Source organism: Dryobates pubescens, chromosome 1, assembly GCF_014839835.1.
Source record: "Dryobates pubescens isolate bDryPub1 chromosome 1, bDryPub1.pri, whole genome shotgun sequence".
Classification (NCBI taxonomy): Eukaryota; Metazoa; Chordata; class Aves; order Piciformes; family Picidae; genus Dryobates; species Dryobates pubescens.
The window spans coordinates 32,641,731-32,667,432 of NC_071612.1; the positions used below are offsets into that span (position 1 = coordinate 32,641,731).

The window sequence follows — 25,702 nt, forward strand, 5'->3', positions numbered from 1 at the left end:
GGAATACCAGACAAGGCAGAAGGTGTGGCAAGATGTCTACCTAGTCTGGTAAACTGTGGTGAAAATTCAGTGTTTACATGCAAAACAATTGAAGAAGATACCAAGACAGGTTGTGTAAATCTTCATAAACTGCAGAATGAACTTGATACCAGATGTCCTTTAACACTGGTGGGAGAGATTTCTACAGGACTCTTAGCAACCTGATCTAGTAGGGCCTGTCCCTGCTTACTGTAGTGGAGTTGGAATAGATGACCTCTAGAGTTCTCTTCCAACCAGTGCATTCTATGATTCTGTGATCTCACAGCACTGTTTATTTATTTCATACATGCATACATACAGATGTGTCTATCTACATGCCTAGTTATAGATATGTAAATGATATCTCAATTTCAGATACCTGTTCATCCAGTGCCAGATCCTTTAGTACATGAAGTTCTAAACTTGGCTTTTAAGCACTTTAAACATAAGGAAGGGTAAGTTTCTCTTCTGTGCTTGAATTCTTTTTGTGTCAGTCAAGCCTGTGCTTGTGATTGTTCTCCTATGCCTCACAGGTAACATGTTGGTGTTAATACTGTAAATAAACTCTGATTGATACCTATAGACTGAAAGCCTATCTTGGAAGAACACAACTGTGTTCAAGATAATGCTGGGTTTATTGTGCTCAGAATATATAAAATTATTTGCATAGGCAGCCAGAGTAGGAAAAGTCACAGTTCAGATAACTACAATAGACTTCCTGGGCAGAATATACAGGAAGGACATGGACAATACAGGAAGGATGTGGACCTGATGGAGAGGGTCCAGAGGAGGGACAGAAAAATGATCAGGAGGTTGGAGCACCTCTGTTATGAGGACAGGCTGAGGGAGCTGGAGCTTGTTCAGCCTGGAGAAGAGAAGGCTCCAGGGAGACTTAATAACCACCTTCCAGTAACCCCCCTGAAGGGGGCTACAAGATGGCTGCAGAGGGACTGTTTACAAAGGCCTGCAGGGACAGGATCAGGGGCAATGGCTTCAAACTAGAGAGAAGTAGATTTAGATTGGATCTTAGGAACAGGTTCTGCACCATGAGGGTAGTGGAACACTGGAACAGGTTGCCCATCCCAGGAGAAATTCAAGGTGAGGCTTGGCAGGGCTCTGATCTAGTTGGGGATGCCCCTGCTGACTACAGGGAGGTTTGGATTAGATGACCTTTGGAGGTCCCTTCCAACCCAGACTATTCTATGATTCTAATAAGTCTCACATCCACTCAGTGGAACTACATCACTTTAAATGTCAGCCTTGCATTTTATACCTGACTGTCATTGGTTTGACAGTAATAATCAACTTTGCCATGGAACAAAGTTTTTGTTTGTAATTGGGAACACACTTGGGGCTTAGAACAAAAAAGTTGTATTTAACACTCCCCCCCTCCTTGTTTTCTCTAGGTATTCAGGAACCAACACTGGGAATGTGCATATTATTGCAGACTTGTATGCAGAAGTGACAGGGGTTCTTGCTCAATCAAAGTAAGTTCAGTTTCTGACTCCTCTTGAAGTGTGGTCTATCTGTGAAGACTGAAGACATCAGTCTTTATTAGTGACCCCAGTAACTAATCCCTTAAGTGCTGAGTGTAGTGAAGTGCAGCCTGGCGTGACTGCCTCATCTCTCTCAGGTCCAACACAATAAATTTCAACAAATCCAGACATAATCTTTAGTACAACATCAAACTGCGTTGCAGGTGCAGGGAAAGGAGGCCTGGTACCAGTCAGTAGCCATTAATGAGCATGTTCTGACATGCTGATCATCACAGGCACAGATTTTAAATATCAGGGTTCATCTTGCTTGTGTTTCTTTTGCTGCAGGTGCTGTTCTTAACAGACTAAATAAATGAGTTAAGAATTATAGACATGATACAATAGTAGCTAACAATGCAACTAATTGCCATCTGTATCCCATTGTTTAGGTTTCAGGCTGTTAGGAAGAAATTTGTCACTGAATTAAAGGAACTGAGACAAAAAGAACAGAGTCCTCATGTAGTACAAAGTATCATCAGCCTGATCATGGGAATGAAGTTTTTCCGAGTAAAGATGTATCCTGTGGAAGATTTTGAGGCATCATTTCAGTTCATGCAGGTAAGTGAGCATTACAGAGAACCCAAACAAGCATCATTTTGGCTAAGTCATGAAGCTGCAGTGGTGCTTGCTGTGATCAGTCACTCACCTTCCGTGTCTTCCTTCATCCTTTTCTCTTTACTTCATAAGCTCTCAGAGTTATGAATCATTTCTCTCTCTGCAGTTCGTGAGTTCCTAGCATCATGAGAACCCTGTCTCAATTGTCTTGGTAATGTGACAAACCTGTAACGTAGGCATTTGTTCAAGGCTAAATGAAAGTAGATGGCAATCAAATACTTATCTTTCTTTATGAAAGCAGTGAGTTAAAGACAAAAAAGTTACTTGGTGTATTTTTTTTGGAACAGGTGAGATGCCAAGCAACTTTGGTTATAAAAGCTCTTAATTTTCAGACACAGATTTAAGATCTCTTTGTCTGCTTCTCTTGATTTTGGATTTAAAATGTTCCCAAGGAATGAACTACAGTAACCAAAGTATTGTGACTTGGTTATAAACTTTATTCGAGCTATTTAACAGGCACTGGCATTGATCTCAGTCCTGAAAAACCTGACATACCCCAGGGGCACTTCAACTTGTGTCCAGAGAGGTCAGCTTGATGTAGTGGAGTGTGCAAAGAAGTATGGATTCTTTGTTTCTCTTTTCATCACTCTTGAAAAATGAGTCACAGATTGTTAGGGGTTAGAAGGGACCTCCAGAGCTCATTGAGTGTCACCCCAATGCCAGAGCAGGATCACCTAGGGCAGGCCATACATCCAGACCAGTCTTGAAAGTCTCCAGAGAAGGAGACTCCACAGCCTCCCTGGGCAGCCTGCGTCAGTGTTCCATCACCCTCACCATACAGAAGTGTCTCCTCCTGTTGAGGTAGAACCTCCTGTGTTCCAGTTTGTACCCATTCTTCCTTGTCCTATCACTGGGTATCACCCAGAAGAGCCTGGCACCTTCATCTTGACACCCACCTCTCAGATATTGATAGACATTGATGAGATCACCCCTCAACCTTCTCTTCTCCAGACTAATCAGCCCCAGGGTTCTCAGTCTTTTGTCACAAATGGAAATGAGTATATTAAGAAAATAATTACTATTTTCTGATAATTTCAGTAGACATAAATGTTTATGCTTGAAAACTTCGGCATAATCAGTGGAAAAATGAGCATGTTTGTATTCTTTTACATTCTCTGTACTCTTTATATTCTGAGTAGAAATTAAATAGCTTCCTGCTATTACAAACAGTCTCCTTTCAATTGCTTTTTAATTGTTGGGGAAGCAGGTTTTAAAGGTTCTAATGTTTTGTAAAGCTGATAGTGTCAGGGAACGTAGGACTAACTCCCAACACATTGCATGGTTCAAATTGAAACTGGCAATTAATGTGCTCCAGCTTGTGGGGTTTATGACATGATGCCATTTGTCTTCTTTTTTCTAAACCTTCTTCTGATATTTCCTTACTAAGGAATGTGCTCAATACTTCCTGGAAGTAAAAGATAAAGATATAAAACATGCACTTGCTGGATTGTTTGTGGAAATTCTCATCCCTGTGGCTGCTGTAAGTATTTTGATGTTCCCCCCCACCCCCAACCAGGTATTCTCACTTTCAGTTAGGCTCTCACTGTTGAAATTGCTTCCATTAATCCTCACTATTGCATTTTTACAGATTCTAAAAGACTGTTAAGTAAATTACAAGCATCTACATAATCTTTTAAAGGGAAATGGTCTCTGATTTGTTTATTAGATAATTTCAAATATTATTTTTTTTTCAGAATTGTTTAAAATGCTGTTTTCTGGGCTGTTTTATCACTAGAGCAGCATGGAATCTTTTTTGCTCTTACAAAAAGATATTTTCTTAGCTTAATATCTGTTCACTCAAAGGCTACATTGACTTTATTAACACAGAACCTGTTATTTCTAGAATAACCTCAGATATGCAACATTTTTAGAGTCCCATAGGGAGGGTGTGCATTCCTGTGCAAGAAGGAAGAAAGTAGGTGTAGGCTAATTAAACAAAAATGGTTTGTAGAGTGTCCATGAGATGTAATCTTTCAAATGGAAGAGCAGTCAATTGTCTCTCATATGTTTTAAATATAAAGCCAGAAATTTTACTCATTAGCCATGAACAAGATTAAAAAAAACAGCACCTGGATGTCATCACAGTATTGGTTGTCCAGTGCCTATAATGCTGCTTGTGAGAATGATTTTAGTCAGGAGAGGTTCTTCTGCTTCCTCCAAGACCTCTTTGCTCAGTTGTGTAAAGCTTAGGCAAGATGTCGATGAGAGCAGCTCAGTATATCTCAAGTTGGCCAGGCTCAGAGGCATAGATTCATAGAGTGGTTTAGGTTGGAAGGGACCTTAAAGATCATCCAGTTCCAACCCCCTTGCCATAGACAGGGACAGCTCCCACTAAACCAGGTTGCTCAAGACCTCATCCAACCTGGTCCTGGATACCTCTGGGGAGGGCATATCTATCACCTCCCTGGGCAACCTGTTCCAGTGTCTCACCACCCTCACTGTAAAGAATTTCTTCCTAAAATCCAGTCTAAATCTACTCTTTCCAACTTAAAGCCATTTCCTCTTGTCCTATCACTACAAAAAAAAAAGTCCCTCCCAGCTTTCTTGTAGGTCCCTTTCAGGTACTGGAAGTCAAAGTTTCATTGTAGTAGATGGGTGTTTGCTGTGACTGCTGTCTGCAGTGATCATTGTATTAACAAATGCTGGGCCACAGTGTGTTCAGCACGTGATCCTGAAAAGTGGTGGTTTGTGTCTCAGTGTTTTGACCAACAGTAGGGACATGTCTTGTCATACATGGAGAGCTGGAATGTGTAGATCCTGTTTGCAGAATGGAATCTACAAAACTAGGATACCAGGTGGGGACCCTATCTAAGCAAGCTCGTGGAGGAAAAGAAAAATCTCTCTGAACCCCAGAGGCAAGAACTCTGGCTATGCAGAGCAGCGTTCTGTCGATTGCTTCCTACAAGCATAGCCTGAAGAAGTGCTTTTAAATGGTTGGTGAGGGAGGCTTGATCTTTCCTTCTGACTCACTGGGCCACTAATCACCTGGTACAAATGGAGTTTCTTAAATAGAAGCAGAGAGCCCCATCCCAGACTGAGACGCAGTTGAGAGAGGGTTAGTCATTTGCTTGGAAGATGAGAGATGCAAGTTGGAATCTTTTTAAAGCAGATGAAGGAGCTGAATCTAGATTTTTCTGTATCTTGGATACAGCAAATTGCTTCAGTGAGGGAGCTATTGGGTTCCAGCATTGTGACTTCTTTACTGTCATTCTCTTGCTTAGTCATTCAGGCATTTTTAAAATCCTGACCTGAATTGGACCCTACTGGTATGAGACACAACAGCAGGGAAGCTAAGGCTGGTCTGTAAGCACAAGGTTATATTCCAAAGCTGGTGGTGCTGGCAACAACTGACTCATTTATATACTGATCAATTTATAGCTTAAGAATAGCAGAAGATAAATAATTTGTGGGGTATGCAGGAAGTGATTTAAAACATAGCTCCGTTCATTCTTCTTGGATTTGTATGTGTTACAGAGATGTTCTGCACTACTCTTTATGCTTCTCCATCATGAATGATTTCAGATCTTTTAATCACTTATTATTCAAACTAGCAAAAAAAAATTACCTTGTGCCATAGGGAAATGAAAAGGATAGAGGATTTCTTCTAGAAAGGCCTCCCCTTTCTGCAACACCCCAGCCTCACACACACCCCCCCCCCCCCCCCCCCCCCCAGGTTAATTAAAAGAGCAGAAGCACAGTGTAAAATAGTAGGCTGCAAATAACACTTGAATGAATCATCCCAGGTATCCAGAGAGGAGCTGAGAGAGGTTTTGATAGAGAGGGTGGCTGCCTGGTTTGTGGAAGGAAGGGGTAAAAAAGGTGTAGGGCTCCACATGTCTGTTTCTTTAGTACTGAAAGCTGAACAAAGACAAGTTCCATGGTTAGTTAGTTAGTAATCCTGGGTACCACTTCCTAAGCTTTCATCCTCAGAACTGGAGGATGTAAAAGTGGGGAGCACTGAAGAGGGCAACAGTCAAAAAGTTCTGGGTGTTATTTTTTCTTTTAACATATGAAATTATGAAGAGTTTCAGTGTAGCTTTTTTTTTTTTCAATTGCTGGCAAATACTTCTTCCTCTCTGAGCATGGCATACAAGGCCACATTCTTAAAATAATAGGTTTTATTAGTGGGGTTTGGTTTGCTTTGTTGTTGGCTGGGGGTCTTGAACTGCATGGCTACAGTATAGGACAGATTCCTTATGCCTCGGTTTGTATTTCAGATAAACAGGCTCAAAAACCTTTATCTGTCCCTGAGTTAACAGACATCTAAATGTGTGTTTAAATTGCCCCCAGTCTAAACTTTTAACCCCATTTGTGTGTGTATTTCTTGTTTTAATAGGCTGTTAAAAACGAAGTGAATGTGCCATGCCTGAAAAACTTTGTGGAGATGCTTTACCAGACCACCTTTGAATTGAGTTCAAGAAAGAAGCATTCGCTGGTATTTTAAAGAAACATTTCAGCTCCTCCATTTTTGCTAGTCTTTTAAACTGGCACATTCTGTGTGGAAAAGCTAACAGCTGTATTAATTTCAACCTTAACTCCTCAGTGGAAGTATAATTAAATCCACCCTACGTATGTGCCTGTTCTCTAATTAGGATTCGTTTCTTTGTGCTCTGTGAGATTGCCTTGAAATCAGTTCTTGGGTTTGATTATCTTAGTGGTTTTCAGCACAGAGTTATTTAACCTAATGTCTCATCTAGAAGGAACTTGCATTCAGGGAGCCTGTGTATTTAAATTATGCTTAATTAAAATATGGATGTGTCAGACAAGACTTTTCCAGCAATATAGCAGCCTTGTTAATAGCCCTGCTCTGCTTGTTTTTCTCTTCTCCTCATTCATTTTGCATTTCTTTTGCCATTTGATTTTAATTATCTTTTGTGGGTATAAATAACTGTGGGGGATTTTGGTTTTCCTTTTTCTTGCCCTTTTCCTTTTTTCCTTTTCCTTTCCTTTTTCCTTTTCTTTTTTTCTCTCCCTCATTCTCTTCCTTTTCCTTTCCTTCTTCCTTTTCATTTTTCCTTTTTCCCTTTTCATTTTTCCTTTTTCCTTTTCTCCTTTTTTTCTTTTTTTTTCTCTTATTTTTTCTTTCTTTCTCTTTCTCTTTCTCTTTCTGTTTCTTTCTCTCTTTCTCTTTCTCTTTCTCCTTCTCTTTCTCTTTCTCTTTCTTTCTCTTTTGTTCTCTCTCTCTTTCTCTTTTTCTCTCTCTTTCTCTCTCTCTTTCTCTCTCTCTTTCTCTCTCTCTCTCTCTCTTTCTCTCTCTCTTTCTCTCTTTCTCTTCCTCTTCTTTCTTTCTCTCTCTTCTTTTTTTATTTTTCTTTTTCCTTTCTTCTTTCTCTTTTTACTCTTTTCTTTTGCTTTTATTTTTTTCTTTTGCTTTGCCTTTGCTTTTTTGCTATTTTTCCTTTTTTTCTTTTTTTGTTATCCTAAGACCCTATCTTAGCAAGAATTTAAATCTCTTATTAATGAAGTATTTGGTAGTTCTTGATGGCCATGGCAGCCATGCTTCAAGTTGATTCACTTCATTTTGCTGGGAGTGTAGAGCCAAATTCTGCATTACAATTGGCATACTCAGTAAATGCAAGTGTATTTAAAATTGCTTCCTCTCATGTTGGGGGTGAGCTTTACCTTCTATTGTTCTGAGCATATACAGCATATGTAATTGTAGATAGTTAAACTCTTCATGTGAGGCTAACATTGATGTTGCTGTTAGTATTCACAATATCATGTTATTTATGAAGTCAGAAGCATTGTTTCATCAAGATTACAATTTACATATTCATCCCCATTCTTCAAATTTGCTCCATAACAAGATAATCTGCAGTCAGATTTGATGCTAACCACCATGGTGTGTTCTGCTAAATTATGTGGTCTTTAAACAAAGCTTAGTTACTAAAGCAAAGCAAAGTCATGCTGGCCTGCATGTACACAGACTTTATTAAATTGGGCTTTATTCCTTACTAAAAGTGGACCTTGAGTACAAGGAACACTTCTGACAGCCTAAGTCGGCCTTGCCTTTTACTGAGCTGATGATGTTTTTCTTCAATGTTCTTGGCTCCATCTCCCAGCATGTATGACCCCATGAACTGAATCATGTGGTTGTAGGGAAAGACTGAATACTGTACAAAGGATGAGGTCTGCTCTCAGGCCTTGCTAGGGGATGAGCTTCACTGTGGTCCCTGTGCCCTGATCTTACACCTTGAGCTCTTTCAGCACATAGGTTAAACCTGGGCTGCTGTGTGATGCTAAAACTGAGAGACAAGAGCCAACTGTGTTCTCAATGTGCAAGACTTGGGAAGTCAGCAAAAAGCAATTTGATCAATTCTTTTTCCCCCCTACTCATAGGCTTTGTATCCATTGATCACCTGCCTGTTGTGTGTCAGTCAGAAACAGTTTTTTTTAAATAACTGGCACGTTTTCCTGCAGAACTGTTTGTCACACCTGAAGGTAAGAATCCTTTTCCATTCAGGAACTGTTGCCAATCAATAGCATTTACTCCAATGTATTCTCAGCATTCTTGTGCCTAATAAACAATGAATGTTTGGCTGCTTAAAAGGACACTGTGAAGTACATTTTTACAAGAAAATTGAATGCCTTAAGTCTCCATTAGTCTTAAACTTAGTTGTAAGACTTCGTGGTGCTGTGCAATGCTGGCAATAGATGTGGCCCCTTTTGGGGGAGAATCATTTTTCTCTTGAGTAAAATTGCAGGAGAAATATTGAATGCCAGAGAAGAGTGACAGTGGTGATTGTCCATGTGCTAATTATATGGGAGAAAATAAGTGTCTTGTCTGCTTCTCTAAGTAGAATCTGTAGTAAGTGTAATATTTGGAGTCCAGGAAAGAGATTATATCCACAGCCTGTGGTAGCTATTCTCCACATATGATTTACAGTGTCCCTTTAACTCATGGCTTCAGTTGATAGCATTGGAAACATGAGTTGGTTGATGAAGAGATCAAGATACTCAGAAATCAGGGATTTGGTTTAGCGAATTGCTTGTAGTTTTAATTGTTGTACATCTTCTTTCCTTAATTTTGATTAACATAGTTGTTGATTGTGCCTAATTTGTTGATTTTGATACTTCTGATGTATTCTTTGATCCACTGCTTCACAAGATTCATTCTGGTTAGGAATGGGGGACAGTTCTGAAGCTTATTAGTGAAATAATTAAAGCAGCATGAAGGCAAAAGGAAATGGGTTTAGCTGCTTGGATTGCTTTTTAAGGGTCATTTTGTTTCTGTGACATCTTTCACTCTCTTCTGTTGCTTGTTGGGTATTTTTTGTATATTTTTCATCTAACATTGCAGTTCTTTTGCCAAATTTGCCTTGGTTCTTGTTTTGCTGTTTATTTTGCTTATGGAGGCTGCTTTATTCTTTTGTTTTTAAAGCTTTACAAATTTTCTTACCTTCTAGGAGTTTCATTTTTCTGGCATAATGTCCATTGCTGGTAATGGATGCATTAAAATTGTAATTGCCAGTGAGCTTAACTGATAGTTGCTGAGCATGCAATTTATATTTTACTTAGTTTTGTTAACCACTAACAGCTTAACACATTTACTGTAAGGCTCTATTCAGCAGAAATTTTACAGAGCAATTTCTGCAGTTCAGAATTTGCAGTGCTATCAGTGAGTTATTTAGGATAGTTCATGACTTGGTTTAACTCAGCCCACCAAATACTACTGGTTTTTTTGGGTGCCTACCTTGATCATAGAGTCATAGAGTGGCTCAGGTTGAAAGAGACCTCAGGGATCATCTACCCCAACCTCCCCATCATGGGCAGGGACAACTCTCAGCTACCCTTGGCTGCTCAAGACCTAACCCAACCTGGCCTTGAACACCCCCAAGGAGGAGGCAGCCACAGCCTCCCTGGGCAGCCTATTCCAGAGTCTCACCACCCTCCTATTGAAGAACTTCTTCCTAAGATCCAGTCTAACCTTGCTCTGCCTCAGCTTCAAACCATCCCCCCTTCTCCTGTCTCTAGACACCTCTGTGAAAAGTCCCCCTGCAGCCTTCCTGTAGGATCCCTTCAGGTATTGGAAGACAGCTCTAAGGTCCCCCTGGAGTCATTTTATCTCCAGGCTGAACACCCCCAGCTCTCTCAGCCTATCCTCCTAGCAGAGGTGTTGCAGCCCTTGGATCGTCTTTGTGACCTTCTCTGGACTTGCTGAAACTTTGAGTTTAATCTTGAAAAATACACCCCCCACAGCCCCATTCCTCATGTGTTTAATGAATTAATGTGTTCCTCTGTTTCTGAAGCTAATTAAATGCATGCACTCTGTAATAAGTAATCTCATTAATTTATAAATCTGAATTTCACAACAGTTTAGTCTTCTAGATCTCTCCTTCCCCATTTTATTTCCTAATGACTGAAGTTAGTTTTATTTGCAGTTATCTCAATATTTAAAACACAATAAAGATTCCAAATCCAATGACTCTGTTAAAGTAATTTTGAGAGATACTGGGAAGTACTTTAGAGTACTGGAAGGGTTCATCCACCCCTACTGTTTTAGTTAAAATTAACAAATGAAATAACACCAGCACTTAGACTCTCACAGAGACGTTCTGTGGGGAGTACAGGCCTGTGAGCAAGTCACCAAGAGGTAATTTAGGTCAGGGACTCATGGTGCTCAAGTTTCTTCCCCGATGCCCAAGCTCTTGTTTTGCACTGGACATCACAGTCTCAAGCTGTGCCAGGGGAGGTTTAGGCTGGATGTTAGGAAGAAGTTCTTCCCAGAAAGAGTGATTTGCTATTGGAATGTGCTGCCCAGGGAGGTGGTGGAGTCACCATCACTGGAAGCATTTAAGAGAAGCCTGGATGAGGCACTTGGTACCATGGTTTAGTTGATTAGGTGGTGTTGGGTGATAGGTTAGACTTGATGATCTGGAAGGTCTTTTCCAACCTGGTTAATTCTGTATTCTGTACCATGTGGTGACACTTTGGTGACAGAAATATGCAATTTCCCATTCCTTGTGGTGTGAAGGCTCACACCTTCAGCTGCTCCTGGTATATTCAAGGTATAGTTGTAGCTTGCCTTCCCCTGAACATATTTTGGTGCAATATTGTATTTTATAATTCTCCTGAGAGTGCTCTGAATCCTACTCCAGTGCTAGCAATATTCATCGCCCCTGTAAACTCTTTGTGCTGAGTTTCAGTCCATGCTACCTTTAGTTATCCCCAAAGCAGGCTTCTTGTGTGGGAAAAACATCCCAGCCTTGCTGAAAGAAGGAAGCCTTGGGGTGTGGACCAATCTCCAATAGGAGAGATCAGTGAGTTGGAAGAGTCAGTTTAGACCAGGGGTGTACCAAAGGGTGTTTCTTGGTATAGACACAGGTGGTCTTGTCCCACAGAGCACTTGGGATGCTGATTCAGCATTGAGCCCAGCAGGGAATTGCTTTCCACACTGTAGTGTAGACAGGATTCTGCACTTGTTCTGCAGACAGTAGCACAGGGTCACTATTGTAAGATGTTTTTGCTCACTCTGGCTTGTATTTAGACTGATTCTAACAGCCTTGTCAGAAAGCTGAGAGATTCTTGGCTGAAGCTGAGTTGTTGTGATATCCTTACCACCTCTTTCAGGGAGAGAAAAGAACATTTAAGAAAGCTGCTGAAATGAGAGAGGAAAGTGTTTATCATAAATGAGAGAGGAAGGTGTATATCATTCTGCACCACTGTTGGGTGGAAAAGAATTATTTGGGTTTGTCTTTTTTTTTTCCCTTTTTCTTTTCACAGTTTAACCTTAGTGTCTCCTTAGGAGCTGGAAGAACATCCTCTGCCAGTGTAGCAAAAAAATATCTGTATTTCTACTGAATAGAGTCCTTACTTGACAGCTACCTGTTGGTTTTATGCTTTTTTTTTTTCATCTAACATGCATGTGCCTTCCATTCTCATGTTTGTTATGTTTTGCTGTCTTACATTGCTTTATTTAGATGCCATCTAACAACAGTATCAGAAAACAAATAGAAACACTGCAGGTGAGTTAATATGTTGTTGTAACTCGGTGAAATGTTGCTTTGTCTCATGTTTTGTGTGTTAACTGTTGTATTTTGTGCTTTCCTTTCCTTGTCAAACTATGTTGGCACTGCTAAGGAGCAGGAGGAATTTCAATTCACGTTTCCAAGATCTCTTTTTCTTGCTGGGGAGTAAAGGAGAAAGATAAAAAAAAAAAAAAGATCAATTGTAATTTTTTTTTTCCCTTGGGGGTGGAAATGTGGCTGTGTGAGATTGAGTGTCAGTATCACAGCTGGTGTCCCTGAGCAGCAGTGCATGTTTCCACTGGAAGTAAACTACCTGTTTGAAATGGCTTTTTCTCTGTTCATCCACTTCAAAAAGTGTTTTGCATGCGAGCAAACTTGAAAGCGTTTTCCCCATCTACAACCTGAAACTGACTTGCTGTCACACCTTGCAGTGCACTAACTTGAAAGACTTTTACACTGTTGGTTTTGCAGGTGTTAAAAAGTAGGAATCATTTTAGTTCAGAACAGGAGAAAAGGTTAACATCAGTATTAAAAAGTTCTTTCTTCAGTAAGTGGCTGCCTTTGACTACCATGGAGAAGATGCTGGTTTGTTTCTTGCCTTCATTAAGATATGTTTCATTGACTCATCTTAATGTGTCATGGGAGACCAGTGTTGATTTGTTCTTAGGTTTTGAGGTTTGTGACAGAGGTGCAGTTCTCAACGGCTTATTCCATAGTCTGATATAATTCAGGTTAAGTTTCAGGATTTTAAGTAAACCTATGTTTGAAACCAAACCAAACCAGAGTGCTTTAAAATGTAGCTGCAAAAAGTTGAAATTCATGCAGATTGGTGAATCACATAGCAATAGATTCATAGACTGGTTTGGGTTAGAAAGGACCCTAAAGATCATCAAGTTCCAACCCCCCTGTCATCGGCAGGGACAACTCCCACTAGTCCAAGTTGCTCAAGGCCTCATCCAAACTGGCCTTGAACACCTCCAGGGAAGGGACATCCACAACCTCCCCAGGCAACCTGGTCCAATGTCTCACCATATACTGTATTCATGCTGCAGTAATGTCAGTGAGAAAAGGAAATGCTGACGTGAACACCAAACAGACAAGAAGTGTGCCATAAATCAGACCCCCAAAAGCCATTTTCTTCTAACCTCTTTGTTAATGGGAGAGAGAATGAACATTTTTTCAGTGCTTAAGAAGTATTACTGTATTGTATTAGTAATCCTTGTTAGAACAATAGAATCAAAAGGTGAATGCCTCCTTCTGCTTTAACAAAGAATGAAACTCTGTCATAACTAAACCAGGAGTAGCTGTATTGGATGCTAAACCTCCTAACAGCTAGAATATTGTTAACACATTGTAAAACACCTGCCACCTGCACCAGGATTTTTATTAGATGGTTGATAGCCAAGACTAAACTCTTATGTTTTCTTCAGGACTTTTAAATTAGGGTCCCCTTTGAAACATCAGAAATAAGAACATTGGAGCATTACTCACTTCTAGGCTGTATTCACCATTCTACTTTGAACATCAAGAGCTGTTGGCCTGTAGGTTAAATAGGATGAGTAATAACATCATGGGGTTTTGCTGTTTAAGTTGATTAAAGTCAAAGCTGTCACAGCCTCACCCCCTCATAAAATTACAAGTGTTTGCTTCTTCCTCACAGTAGCACTGATGATAAATGAGCTGAACAGTGGGCAGTTATCTGTCTGATTACTAACTGGGGACGGGGTAGATTTTGTCCAGATCAGCTTCCTGAATTTATCCACTGGCTAGCTGCAGATTTTCCTAACTGAGAAGCAATGACAAGAACACATGGATGAGTGTGAGGGTAGGGTAGAACAGAATTATCCTTGATATAAACTGAATTAAATTATCCCCTCTAATATTCTGATACAAATTCCTGTATGTTATTTGTCTGTAAAGTGCTATTTTTGCCTCCTGTTATTTTGTGATGGGCTCTTAGCCTTTCACAAAGGAAGCTATTGCCAAAACCAGCAGTCTCAACCCCCCTGTGCTGAAGCCATCCAAGTTACTCTCCTTTGCCTAGGCTATTGCACAGACTCATTGGCTTGCGTTGAGGCCACCCAAAGTGAAGTTACATTGGTTCATGCCATCATGTAGATATGTCTTGAAACAGACTTCACTGGAGATGAGGAAGGTGTGTTTTGAGGGTTCTTCTGTTAACTTCTATTCCAGTTTTTCTTTTTGTTTCCTTTTGTGTTTTTTTAACTGAGAGAATGCCTAAAAAGATGACAACTGGGAATCACTTACTCTGTTTATAAGCTTAAGTATAGCAAATCCAAAGAATCCCACTGAGCCCTTCAAGATTATAAATACACCAAAAATCTCTGGTTGGAAAAGGGGGGAGTGCTGGAGCTGGTATGAAAAATCCTAGTTAGTGACTGGTTTACATAGTTTAAGAGCTAGGAGCAGCAAAGCTAAACAACTCCTAGTAGCAAAAATATCATTGTTTATCATACATTGCATAATTTAAACTGAATTATACCACAAGATTTTCTGTTAATTCAAGAAAAAGGTAGCTTAATGTTCCAATAAAAATCCATTGGAAGTCAGGGAGCTCAAATACAACCCCCAGGATTTGGCTCAGTTGGGTGATGCCTGGAGTGCACACCCAGAGGAGCATCACACCCAGAGAAGCATCCTTGCAGCATCCTTGTGTGCCTGCCCCATTTTGCATTCTTTTCTTCTGCACCTGCTATCCTAAAGTGAATGAGGGACTTAGACTTTGTGCCTGATCCAAAGCAGCTGCTGCTACATTTCAGACAAACTTTTAATGTAGGTTGCTTCTACAGTAGGCATTTGTTACTGATGGCTTTCTAAGAAAGGTCCTTGGAAGCTCCTCTGCTCTCTGAGTGAAAATGGGGTGAAACACCATGGAAGTGCTCCTTAAATCTACAGGTAGTATTGGAAATGCACAATGCAGGCTTGGTTTTATGCTTGTTAAAACTTGTCAGTGTTAAACACATCTGTTTTCATGATTCAAAAAGAAAGAAAATACTCTCTGAAGTGAAAAGAGTAATAATGGAATGTTCTGAGTGTCTCACAAGCAACAGTAACCGTATTTTTCCTTTCTTTTGCAGAATAAAGATCCCAAAATGTCCCGAGTTGCACTGGAATCTTTGTATAGGTTATTGTGGGTTTATGTTATTAGAATAAAATGTGAAAGCAACACTGTAACTCAAAGGTAAGTTCAATATGCAGAGGATTTTAAGCTGTAAGTTCATTATGCAAAGGATTTTTAAGCTATTGATTGTTGAAGTTCCTCCCCACCCCCCGCACTGATATAGAAACAGATCTTGAAGCCAGCTCAAGGATGGTCTAGAGAGGTAAACAGGGGAAGAGAGACCTGTTGTTAAAAGAGAAACCCAAAAGAACTCAATTACTTTGACAGGGAGAAATAACAGAGACTACAGTTTTCTTTGCAGGGGTAGGGGAGGGTGGAGAGATAAGGAGGAGGAAATTTAATGAAGTAAAAAGGCACTAATGGCTCCAGAACATACAGGATACAAAGTGGCCATCACTAAGTATGGGCTGGAAATGAAAAGGTTTTCTTTCTAAGTTATCATCATGAGAATTTGGAATAGTCATTCAGATTTTGCCTCTCCTGACTGTTACTTACTAGTTTAAAGCTGGGTCTTGGTCTGGTTATAAATGAGCTCATAGTAGTGTTGCCTGTGACAGTAGAGGGCTGTCACTTCTGTGGGTGGTCCTAACTACCATGCGCTTCTATATTATTTAATAGTAACACTCCCCCCCTGCTTCCAGGCTTGAACTGTAACATCTGTGCTACTAGAAGAAGTTATTTTTGAAAGGTTTTGAATTTCCTTTTCTGTTTCTGAATCGTTGTAGCCGTCTCATGAGCATTGTATCAGCACTTTTCCCGAAAGGATCACGTAGTGTGGTCCCACGAGACACACCTCTGAATATATTTGTGAAGATTATTCAGTTCATTGCTCAGGTAAGAACACATCCAGGTAGAGCTGGAGAGATAGGATAAGGGTTATTGGAAAGAATTGTGAAGCTAAGGTTAGTGTTTTTTAAAGATTTGCCCTGAATTAAGGGCCTTATGTCTTGAGTAGATCTTCCCCAGATAGCTGCAACAAATGAAATGACTCATTCTATTTCTCCTAGTGGCAAAATTACCATAGAAGGTTCCATGTGAACATAAAGTGACAAAACACTGGAGCAGGCTGCCCAGAGAGGTTGTGGAGTCTCCTTCTCTGTAGACTTTCAAAACCCTGATGGATGCATTCCTGTGTGACCTGCTCTAGGTGATCCTGCTCTGGCAGGGGGGTTGGACAGAATGATCTCTGGAGATCCCTTCCAACTCCTAATGTTCTGTGATTCTGTGATTCAATAACTCTTGAATATAAGCATGATGATGAATATTTACATCTGTATTGCACTGTTGTGTGACACCAAACTGGGTGGAGTGGCTGACACACCTGAAGGTCGTGCTGCCATTCAGCCAGACCTGGACAGGCTGGAGAAGTTGAATGAAATCCAGCAAGGACAAGGGTGGAGTCTTGCATCTGGGAAAGAACAACCACATGGATCAGTGTAGCTTGGGGGCTGAGCTGTTAGAGGTCAACTCTGGGGAAAAGAACCTGGGAGTCCTGGTGAGCAACAGGACGCCCATGAGCCAGCAATGTGCCCTTGAGGCCAAGAAGGCCGATGGCATCCTGGGGGGGGATTGGAAGGGGTGTGGTGAGTAGGTGAAGAAAGGGTTCTCCTCCCCCTCTACTCTGCCCTTGCGAGACTGCATCCGGAATCTTCTGTCCAGTTCTAGGCCCCTCAGTTCAAGAAGGACCTCAGGGAGCTGCTTGAAAGATTGCAGCACAGAGCTACAGAGCTGCTGGAGGCAGTGGAACATCTTCCTGTGAGGAAAAGCTGAGGGAGTTGGAGCTCTTTAGCTTGGAAAAGAAGAGACATGTTTACAGATAGTTTAGCTGTGCTTCAGCTTCCCAGGTTATTTGCCTCTGGTCACACAGGGATGGGACAGGACCCACAACCCTTCACTGTTCAATATTTCCTAGGAGTTATTTGGGTTTAAGCACTGATTTTTAGTTACCTAAACCAGTGCAGCTCATTTGTTAGAATCCCGAGCAGAATTGTCTTGGAATTTTTTCAGCAGGAATGGTTCAACCATATCAGGGGCTGAGCTGTGTTGAATTATGCCATATATATATTTAAAGAAGAACATAAGTCATAAGAATCAATAGGAAAAAGGAATATTCTTTTCAAACTTAATCTGTGTTTTTAAAAACATTCTAAGATGTGATACCCAGGACCTGTGCAAAGCCAAGCAATTAAACTCTGCCTATTCACATAAACCAGATTCTCATATCTTATCTATTCCTGTTTGTAGGAACGTTTGGATTTTGCAATGAAAGAAATAATATTTGATCTTCTTAGTGTTGGAAAATCACCTAAAACCTTCACTATTAATCCAGAGGTAAAAAAAGCTCTTTACTTGCATGTAGCAAAAAACAGGGCATTGGGGGAGGATGGTTTTTGGGGGGGGGAGCAGTTAACTATTTTTGAACCAGGATGAAAGCAGATGAAGGATGTTCAGCAAAAAATATGAAGTAATTGTAGTCCTGCATAATTGCTGTTTCCCCTCTGTTGTCTAAGCTAGCAGCTCATTTCAACCACAATTTCAGTTAGCATGTGTGAATTTTTGTTTCAGTATCAAGTGGAAAGCCTTTTTTCAGAGGAGCCATACCTAGCTCTTATAGTTCAAGACCCAGGCTAACAGTTGAGACATTTAAGCAATGTCTGTCTTCAGTATGTCATTCTCTGCTTTCAAATTAATGCTTTCAGTGTCCTGTGTTGTAAAATACTCAGTACATTAGCCTGTTCCAAGTCAGTTAACTGGCCAAGAAAGCCAGTGGCATCCTGGCTTGTATTAGAAATGCTGTGTCCAGCAGGAGTAGGGAGGTGATTGTCCACTCATACGCAGCTCTGGTGAGGTCACACCTTGAGTATTGTGTCCAGTTTTGGGCACCTCAGTACACGAGAGATGTGGAGGTGCTGGAGCCAGGGCAGAGGAGGGCAAGGAGGCTGTGAAGGGCCTTGAGAATAAATCTGATGAAGAGCAACTGAAGGAGCTGGGGATGGTTAGTTTGGAAAAGAGGAGGCTGAGGGGAGACCTCCTGGCTGTCTACAGCTACCTGAAAGCACATTGAAGAGAGGTTGGTTATCACATGTAATTAGTGATAGAACAAGAGGGAATGGCCTCAAGCTGTGACTGGGTAGGTTTAGACTGGACAGTAGGAAACATTATTTCAGGGCAAGAGTGGTCAGGCATTGGAATGTGCTGCCCAGGGAGGTGGTGGAGTCACCAAGCCTGGATGTGTTTAAAGGCGTTTTGGATGTGGTGCTTGGGGCTATGGTTTAGGGGTGAACCTTGTAGAGTAGGGTTAATGGTTGGACTTGGTGATCCTGAGGGTCTTTTCCAACCTGAATGTTTCTGTGATTCTGTGAACTGCAATCAGAGTTGTGAGGAGGCACTGAGGGATTGAGCTCTATTCTTGTTGCTGTCGTTACCCTAACATATAACATTTAAACAGTGCCTGTCTTACTGGAACCATCCTGCTGCCTGTGTAAAAGGGAAGAAACAGGCAGTTTGTGTTCTGCCTCATCTGCATTACTTCAACCTCTTAATTGCTTCTGTTTCCTCTTCCCTTTTTCTTCCTGTTAAAGAGGATGAATATTGGGCTCAGAGTCTTCCTTGTCATAGCAGACAGCTTGCAGCAGAAAGATGGTGAACCCCCCATGCCAACAACAGGAGTGGTGCTGCCCTCAGGAAATACTCTACGCGTGAAGAAAATTTTTCTTAATAAAACGCTGACAGATGAGGAAGCCAAAGTTATCGGTAAGCTATATCCCTTTGTGAGCTGCCAGTCCCACACATGTCTGTATCTGGGAGTGCTGGGTGACAGCAGCTGAACATGAGCCAGCAGTCTTCCCGGGTGGCACAGAAGGCCAATAGCATCTTGGCTTGTATCAAGAATAGTGTGGCCAGCAGGAGCAGGGAAGTAATTCTGCCCCTGTGCTGGGCACTGGTGAGGCCTCACCTCGAGCACTGTGTGTAGTTCTGGGCCCCTCTGTGCAAGAAAGATGTTGAGGTGCTGGAGCAGGTCCAGGGGAGAGACAAGACTGGGTAAGGGACTGGAGGGAAAGTCTGATGAGGAGAGGCTGAGGGAGCTGGGGGTGTTCAGCTTGGAGAAAAGGAGGCCTAGAGGGGACCTTATCACTCTCTACAACTACCTGAAGGGAAGTTGTAGTAAAGTGGCGGTCAGGCTCTTCTTCCAGGCAACTTGTGACAAGATGAGAGGGCATGGCCTGAAGCTGTGCCAGGGGACATTTAGGTTGGATGTTAGGAAGCAATCCTCAAGGAAAGGGGAATTAGACACTGAAATGGACTGCCCAGGGAGGTGGTGGAGTCGCTGTCCCCAGAGGTGTTTAAGGAAAGATTGAATGTGGCACTTAGTGACATGGTCTGGTCGGTGTGGTGGTGTTAGGTCATAGGCTGGATGCTCTCAGAGGTCTATTCCAGCCTCAGTAATTCTGTGATTCTCAAGCAGTACCTTGGTTTAGCTAATTTCTGTCTTTTATTTTAGTTACTAGCATCTAATCACAGTCTGCTTTAACGGACTTTTTAAGACTCTTCAGAGGGCTGCAGGGCAATGTTGACCTTCTAGTGCCCGAGACCAAATCCATGGCTTTTTTTCAAAGTGTTTTGCGCTGCCAAATTAGCACAAAGAAGCCTGAGTAAAATCAGGGGCTTATAGCATGATAATTTTTGTTTCCTTGATGTCACTTTAGAATGTCTCCAATGTCACAGCTGAGCTGGAGTAAGACAATTGTGATCCTTGTGCTCTACTGATCTTCTGTGGATGAGGCAGTTGTCTCTGAAGGACTGTTTCAATGTGTAAAATTTCATAGAATCATAGAACAATTAAGGTTGGAAGGGACCTTAGCAATCATCTACTCCAACCTCCCCATCATGGGCAGGGACACCTCTCCACTAGACTCAGCTGCTCAAGGCCCCAACCAGCCTGGCCATCCCTGGCCCCAGGGAGGAGGCAGCCATAACCTCCCTGGGTAACCTATTCCAGAGTCTCACCAGCCTTGTACTGAAGAACTTCTTCCTAAGATCCAGTCTAACCCTGCTCTCCCTCAGCTTCAAACCATTCCTCCTTGTCCTGTTTCTAGACACCCTGATGAAAAGCCCCTCTGCAGCCTTCCTGTAGGATCTCTTCAGGTATTAGAAGGCAGCTCTACAGTGCCCAGCAGAATCTTCTCTTCTACAGGCTGAACAGCCTCAGCTCCCTCAGCCTGTCCTAGCAGAGGTGTTGCAGCCTTTGGGTCATCTTTGTGGCCTCCTCTGGACTCACTCCAACAGCTCTGTGTCCTTCTTATGATGGAGACACCAGAGCTGGATGCTGTATTTGAGTTGGGGTCTCACAAGGGCAGAGCAACGGGGCAGTATCCCTTCTACTGTCCCTCTGGCCACACTCCTCTTGATTTTAAACTCCAACTAAAATACTCAAGAGTTGAGAAAATAGAAAAGCTTCCTTCTTAATGTTGTTCCTGGAAAGAACTCCTGCTTCCATATAACACCTCCTACTGATAATTTAATATTCATTTCTTGTGACATTTAGAAGTATGTGTTTCACATCATCATTTGTCCTGACTTAATAAACAAGTGGCAAATATTTTTACTGAACAAGTGAAAATTCCATGAGAATACATGAGAGAATTGATCAGAACTCTTTGGCTTTGCAGGAATGTCCATATACTACCCTCAAGTCCGAAAAGCTCTAGACAGCATCCTTAGGCATTTGGACAAAGAGGTTGGGAGGCCTATGTGCATGACCAGTGTGCAGATGTCCAACAAAGAGCCTGAGGACATGATTACGTATGTACTGAGTTGCAAGGTGTTCACATTGCTTTTTATGCTGGAGTATTACAGATACCATCATTCATGCAGTAGGATTATTGGCTTTTATACCTGATCAGATGAGAGCTGATTCCCTCAATGCCTAATGAAAAATGTTGTTCCTTAGTTCTGATGTCAAATCAAAAATATTTGTGGTATACTGAAGTAGATTTTTCTTGTTCTTTTGTTGGCTCCAAACCATTTTTGTAGGGGTGAGAGAAAACCTAAGATAGATTTGTTCAGAACTTGTATTGCTGCTATCCCAAGACTGATTCCAGATGGCATGAGCAGGACTGACCTCATTGAATTGCTGGCAAGGTAAGGGAAATGTCCTGCTGCTCCTCTTGTAAATGCTCTGTGTGTGAGAGTTTGTCAGTGCATTATGGAGTGAGTCCACTGCATACACAACATGTTCTTCCCATCCATGCCTGCCTTCTGCAGTTGGTCAAGTGGTACTGGCCAGGGTAGCAGGAGGCAAATTCGTCGTGAAGATCACAGAATGGCTTAGGTTGGAAGTTAGAGATCATCTACTCCAACCTCCCTGCCATGGGCAGGGATGCCTCACAACTATACTCAGCTGCTCAAGGCCTCAACCAACCTAGCCTTGAACACTCCAGGGAGAAAGCATCCACACCCTCCATGGGCAACCTGTTCCAGAGTCTCATGACCCTCATACTGAAGAACTTCTTTCTAAGATCCAGTCCAAACCTAGTTTTCCTCATCTTCAGACCATTCCCCATTGCCATATTGCTAGACACCCTTAGGAAAAGTCCCTCTGCAGCCTTCCTGGAGGATCCCTTTAGGTATTGGAAGGCAGCTCTAAGGTCCCTCCAGAGTCTTCTCTTCTCCCGACTGAACAGCCCCAGCTCCCTCAGCCTATCCTCACAGCAGAAGTACTCCAGCCCTTGGATCACCTTTGTGGCCTCCCCTGGAGTCTCTCCAACAGCTCTGTGTCCTTCTTACGCTGTTTGTCTGTGAATATGTGAAATACTTGACCGTCTCTCCTGAAAATTATTTCTTTATATTGAGTTTTATGAAGTCTTGTATTATTTTGCTCTAGTGGTAGCACCTTCTATCAATAATGCTGTAGTGACAGCACCTTGTCTCAGTAGGCAGGTTCAGATTTACATATTCAGTGAAGAAAATGCATCTGTGTGGAAGTATTGTGCAGTAAAGTGGGAAGAGTTAAACCCAGGCTTTAATTGTCAGCTAAGAATATTTCAGCGTAGGGTGATGATACTGATCTCTGTTCTAAACAGGCTGACAATTCATATGGATGAAGAACTTCGTGCCTTGGCTTTCAATACCCTCCAGGCATTGATGCTTGATTTTCCAGATTGGAGGGAAGATGTTCTTTCAGGATTTGTGTATTTCATCGTGCGGGAAGTGACCGACGTGCACCCAACTCTCCTTGACAACGCAGTAAAAATGTTAGTGCAGCTCATAAATCAGTGGAAACAAGCAGCCCAAATGCACAATAAAACCCAAGATTCTCAGGTACTTCTAAATAAGCTTCTTGGATGTGGGAAGTGTGGTTTGAATCTACAGAACAATTTCATTGGCAGACTCTCTTGGTTTCGTGAAGTTGTAAATGTTCAGCTCACTTTCTTACAGTGCTTGGAGATTTGTACACCTGTTATGTATGGCAGCATTTTGGACTCCCCCAAATCATCTTAATAGTAATTAATAATAATAGTAATCAATAATAGTAATTAATAATAATAGTAAATAATAATTATGCAACTATTAGTTATTATTATATCATATATCATGATATAATAATGATATTATATATCATGATATAATAATTTTATTTATACTGATTTATTATATAACTTGTCACTAATATATTAACATATTAATATTAATAGACTGTGTTGCATATTATATATTGATATTGTCATATATAACATTTTATATTATATCACAGTATCACAGTATCACAGTATAACTAAGGTTGGAAGAGACCCCAAGGATCATCAAGTCCAACCTGTCTCTACAGACCTCACGACTAGACCATGGCACCAAGTGCCACGTCCAATCTCCTCTTGAACACCTCCAGGGATGGTGACTCCACCACCTCCCTGGGCAGCCCATTCCAATATGTTAATATTACTGTAATATATTGTATTAGCTATTAATATTAATTAACTTATGTCATATATTATTAATAGTAATTTATATGCTGATTAGCAGATTATCATGTAATCACTATATAATGATCTTTATATAATTTAATATATTGCATATCATAGATATTATATATTAATGTAGTTTAATGATCTTTATATATGTTATATAACAATATAATAATTATATAATGATTATTATTAGGGTGGTATTGTTATTATTTTTGTTATTGTTATTATTATTACTACTATTATTTATTACCTAAACACTGAATCATGGCCACATTTTTGCTTGCCTCAAACGTCACCATGTGTAACTGGGCCTATATAAAGTAGGATTAAACAACAGAACTAGGTAAAAAAGCACCATTTTGGGGCAGCAAACAGAAACAGCTCCAATAATTTAATTTTGTAGAATCCCATACCTAAGAGTGTTAATTATTTAGTTCTATTTTCTCCCTCACTGCATCACCCTTGTGAGAAAATTAATTAATCAAGACTGTCTTGTGATATTTGTTTGGATTGAATTCAGAGATACTTAAAAACCCAAAACAAATTAGCTGATACTATGTCAACTGGTGGTCAAACAAGATCTAAATACATTACTAATGATTAAAATATAGCTTGGGTGTGGTTAATAGTTTCTTAATTTGCTTAACTTGTGTGATCCTTCCCTTAGCGTGGTGTATCCAACGGGGCTGCTCACAGCCTTCCTCTGGAGAGAAGCCTTTATTCCAGTGTCTTTCACGTGGTGGAAGGCTTTGCTTTGGTCATCCTTTGCAGCACCAGGCCTGCCACCAGGAGATTAGCTGTCAGTGTCCTCAGAGAGATAAGGGCCTTGTTCACACTTCTAGAAATCTCTAAGGTAAGGCTTGATGACTCGTGCTTGTGACTGTTTGTGGTGGGTTGAAATTTGCCCCTAACGTGAACTTTGCCAGACAGCTCAGTATGGAAGCAAATGAAATTGTTTAGAATTATCTTTGGTTTTCCTTTTTACACTCAGTAGTGATTTTTTACATTTTTCTACTTTTCTGCTCAAAATCTGTAACAAAATTTTAAAGGCATAGCCTAAAACCGGCACAGTGCTTAATGAAACTACCTTTAATTTTCTCTCCACGTCTCATGCTTTCCATTTTGGCTTTTGTAGGGCGATGATGAGTTGGCTATAGATGTAATGGACAGACTGAGTGCTACTATCCTGGAGAGTTTCATACATCTCACTGGAGCTGACCAGGTGGGACCCATTTCTGTGTTAAGTTGGTTGTGAGATGAAGTAATTCTGCAAAACTACCCCAAATAAACTGTATGTGTTTTAAATGCTTGTGTCACTGTAATGGGTTGAGGCAGACCCCCTCCCCACCACGGTCAGAAATAACGACTCAGACAAGCGGATTGCAAAAGTGATGGAAAGTTTAAATGGGAAGCGGTGAGTGTGTACAGAGAGCCAGAAGCGCAGTGACAAAAGAAATCCCAAAGCAGACCCGGAAACATCCCCTCGCCACCTCAGGGTACACCCAAGACCCCCAGGGCTCCTTCTTCTCCCCCGCTTCTCCCACTCCACTTCTAGGCTAGTCTCAGCTGGCCAGATCTGAGACTGCCCGTCCCCCTTGCCCTGGGCCTAGCCAGGCCCAAGGCCGGGAGATATCTTCCCCAGTTACCGGCTGAGGGAGGAGGAAGAAAGAGGAAGTGCTAGACCCCGCACTGGATCTTATAGTGGTGCAGAGAATTATGGTAGGAAATACCTAGTTTCCTGTGTCCACCCACTGGGGTGGACCTCTGGACACAGGAAGCACCTCATGTAGCAGAGGGCACCCAGCCCAAACTGCAGCAGTCACAATGTTCATGCCCACTTCATCAGCAGTTTATCTCTGTGAAAAAACAAACTCAAGCAAACAACAAGAAAAAACTCCTCAAAAAACTTGAGGAATGTTGTGAGAATGACACCACCATTGAAGGTTTTCTGATCAACAGTGTGTCATTATGACCAACATATACTCACAGCTGTGTCTATAGAATCATAGAATTGGAAGGGACCTCAAGGATCATCCAGTTCCACTGCCATGGGCAGGGACACCTCACACTACAGCAGGTTGCTCACAGCCACATCCAGGCTGGCCTTCAAAACCTCCAGGGATGAGGCTTCCACCAACTCCCTGGGCAACCTGTTCCAGTGTCTCACCACCCTCATGGGGAAGAACTTCTTCCTAACATCCAATCTGAAGCTACCCATTTCTAGTTTTTCTCCATTCTTCCCAGTCCTATCATCACCTGACACCCTCAAAAGTCCCTCCCCAGCTTTCTGGAAGGCCACAATAAGGTCTCCTTGGAGCCTTCTCTTCTCCAGACTGAACAGCCCCAACTTCCTCAGTCTGTCTCCATAGCAGAGCAGCTCCAACCCTCTGCTCATCCTCGTGGCCCTTCTCTGGACACCTTCCAGCACCTCCAGATCCTTCCTGTAATAGAAGCTCCAGA

General features: G+C 41.5%; 1 protein-coding gene across 3 annotated transcripts in view; it reads left to right on the top strand.

The window, feature by feature from the left end:
• Positions 1–25,702, top strand: part of FRYL (FRY like transcription coactivator) — a 164,052-nt gene that overhangs the window by 64,986 nt on the left and 73,364 nt on the right. For all 3 annotated transcript variants that reach the window (XM_054163573.1, XM_054163565.1, XM_054163553.1), the window contains exons 6-20: positions 394–473; positions 1,425–1,505; positions 1,943–2,111; positions 3,556–3,648; positions 6,505–6,603; positions 8,508–8,609; positions 15,235–15,338; positions 16,004–16,112; positions 17,523–17,609; positions 18,860–19,031; positions 20,948–21,080; positions 21,312–21,419; positions 22,361–22,598; positions 23,910–24,095; positions 24,378–24,464. In XM_054163573.1, coding sequence (XP_054019548.1) covers positions 394–473; positions 1,425–1,505; positions 1,943–2,111; positions 3,556–3,648; positions 6,505–6,603; positions 8,508–8,609; positions 15,235–15,338; positions 16,004–16,112; positions 17,523–17,609; positions 18,860–19,031; positions 20,948–21,080; positions 21,312–21,419; positions 22,361–22,598; positions 23,910–24,095; positions 24,378–24,464 — 1,848 coding nt within the window. The remainder of the gene's footprint in view (positions 1–393; positions 474–1,424; positions 1,506–1,942; positions 2,112–3,555; positions 3,649–6,504; positions 6,604–8,507; positions 8,610–15,234; positions 15,339–16,003; positions 16,113–17,522; positions 17,610–18,859; positions 19,032–20,947; positions 21,081–21,311; positions 21,420–22,360; positions 22,599–23,909; positions 24,096–24,377; positions 24,465–25,702) is intronic.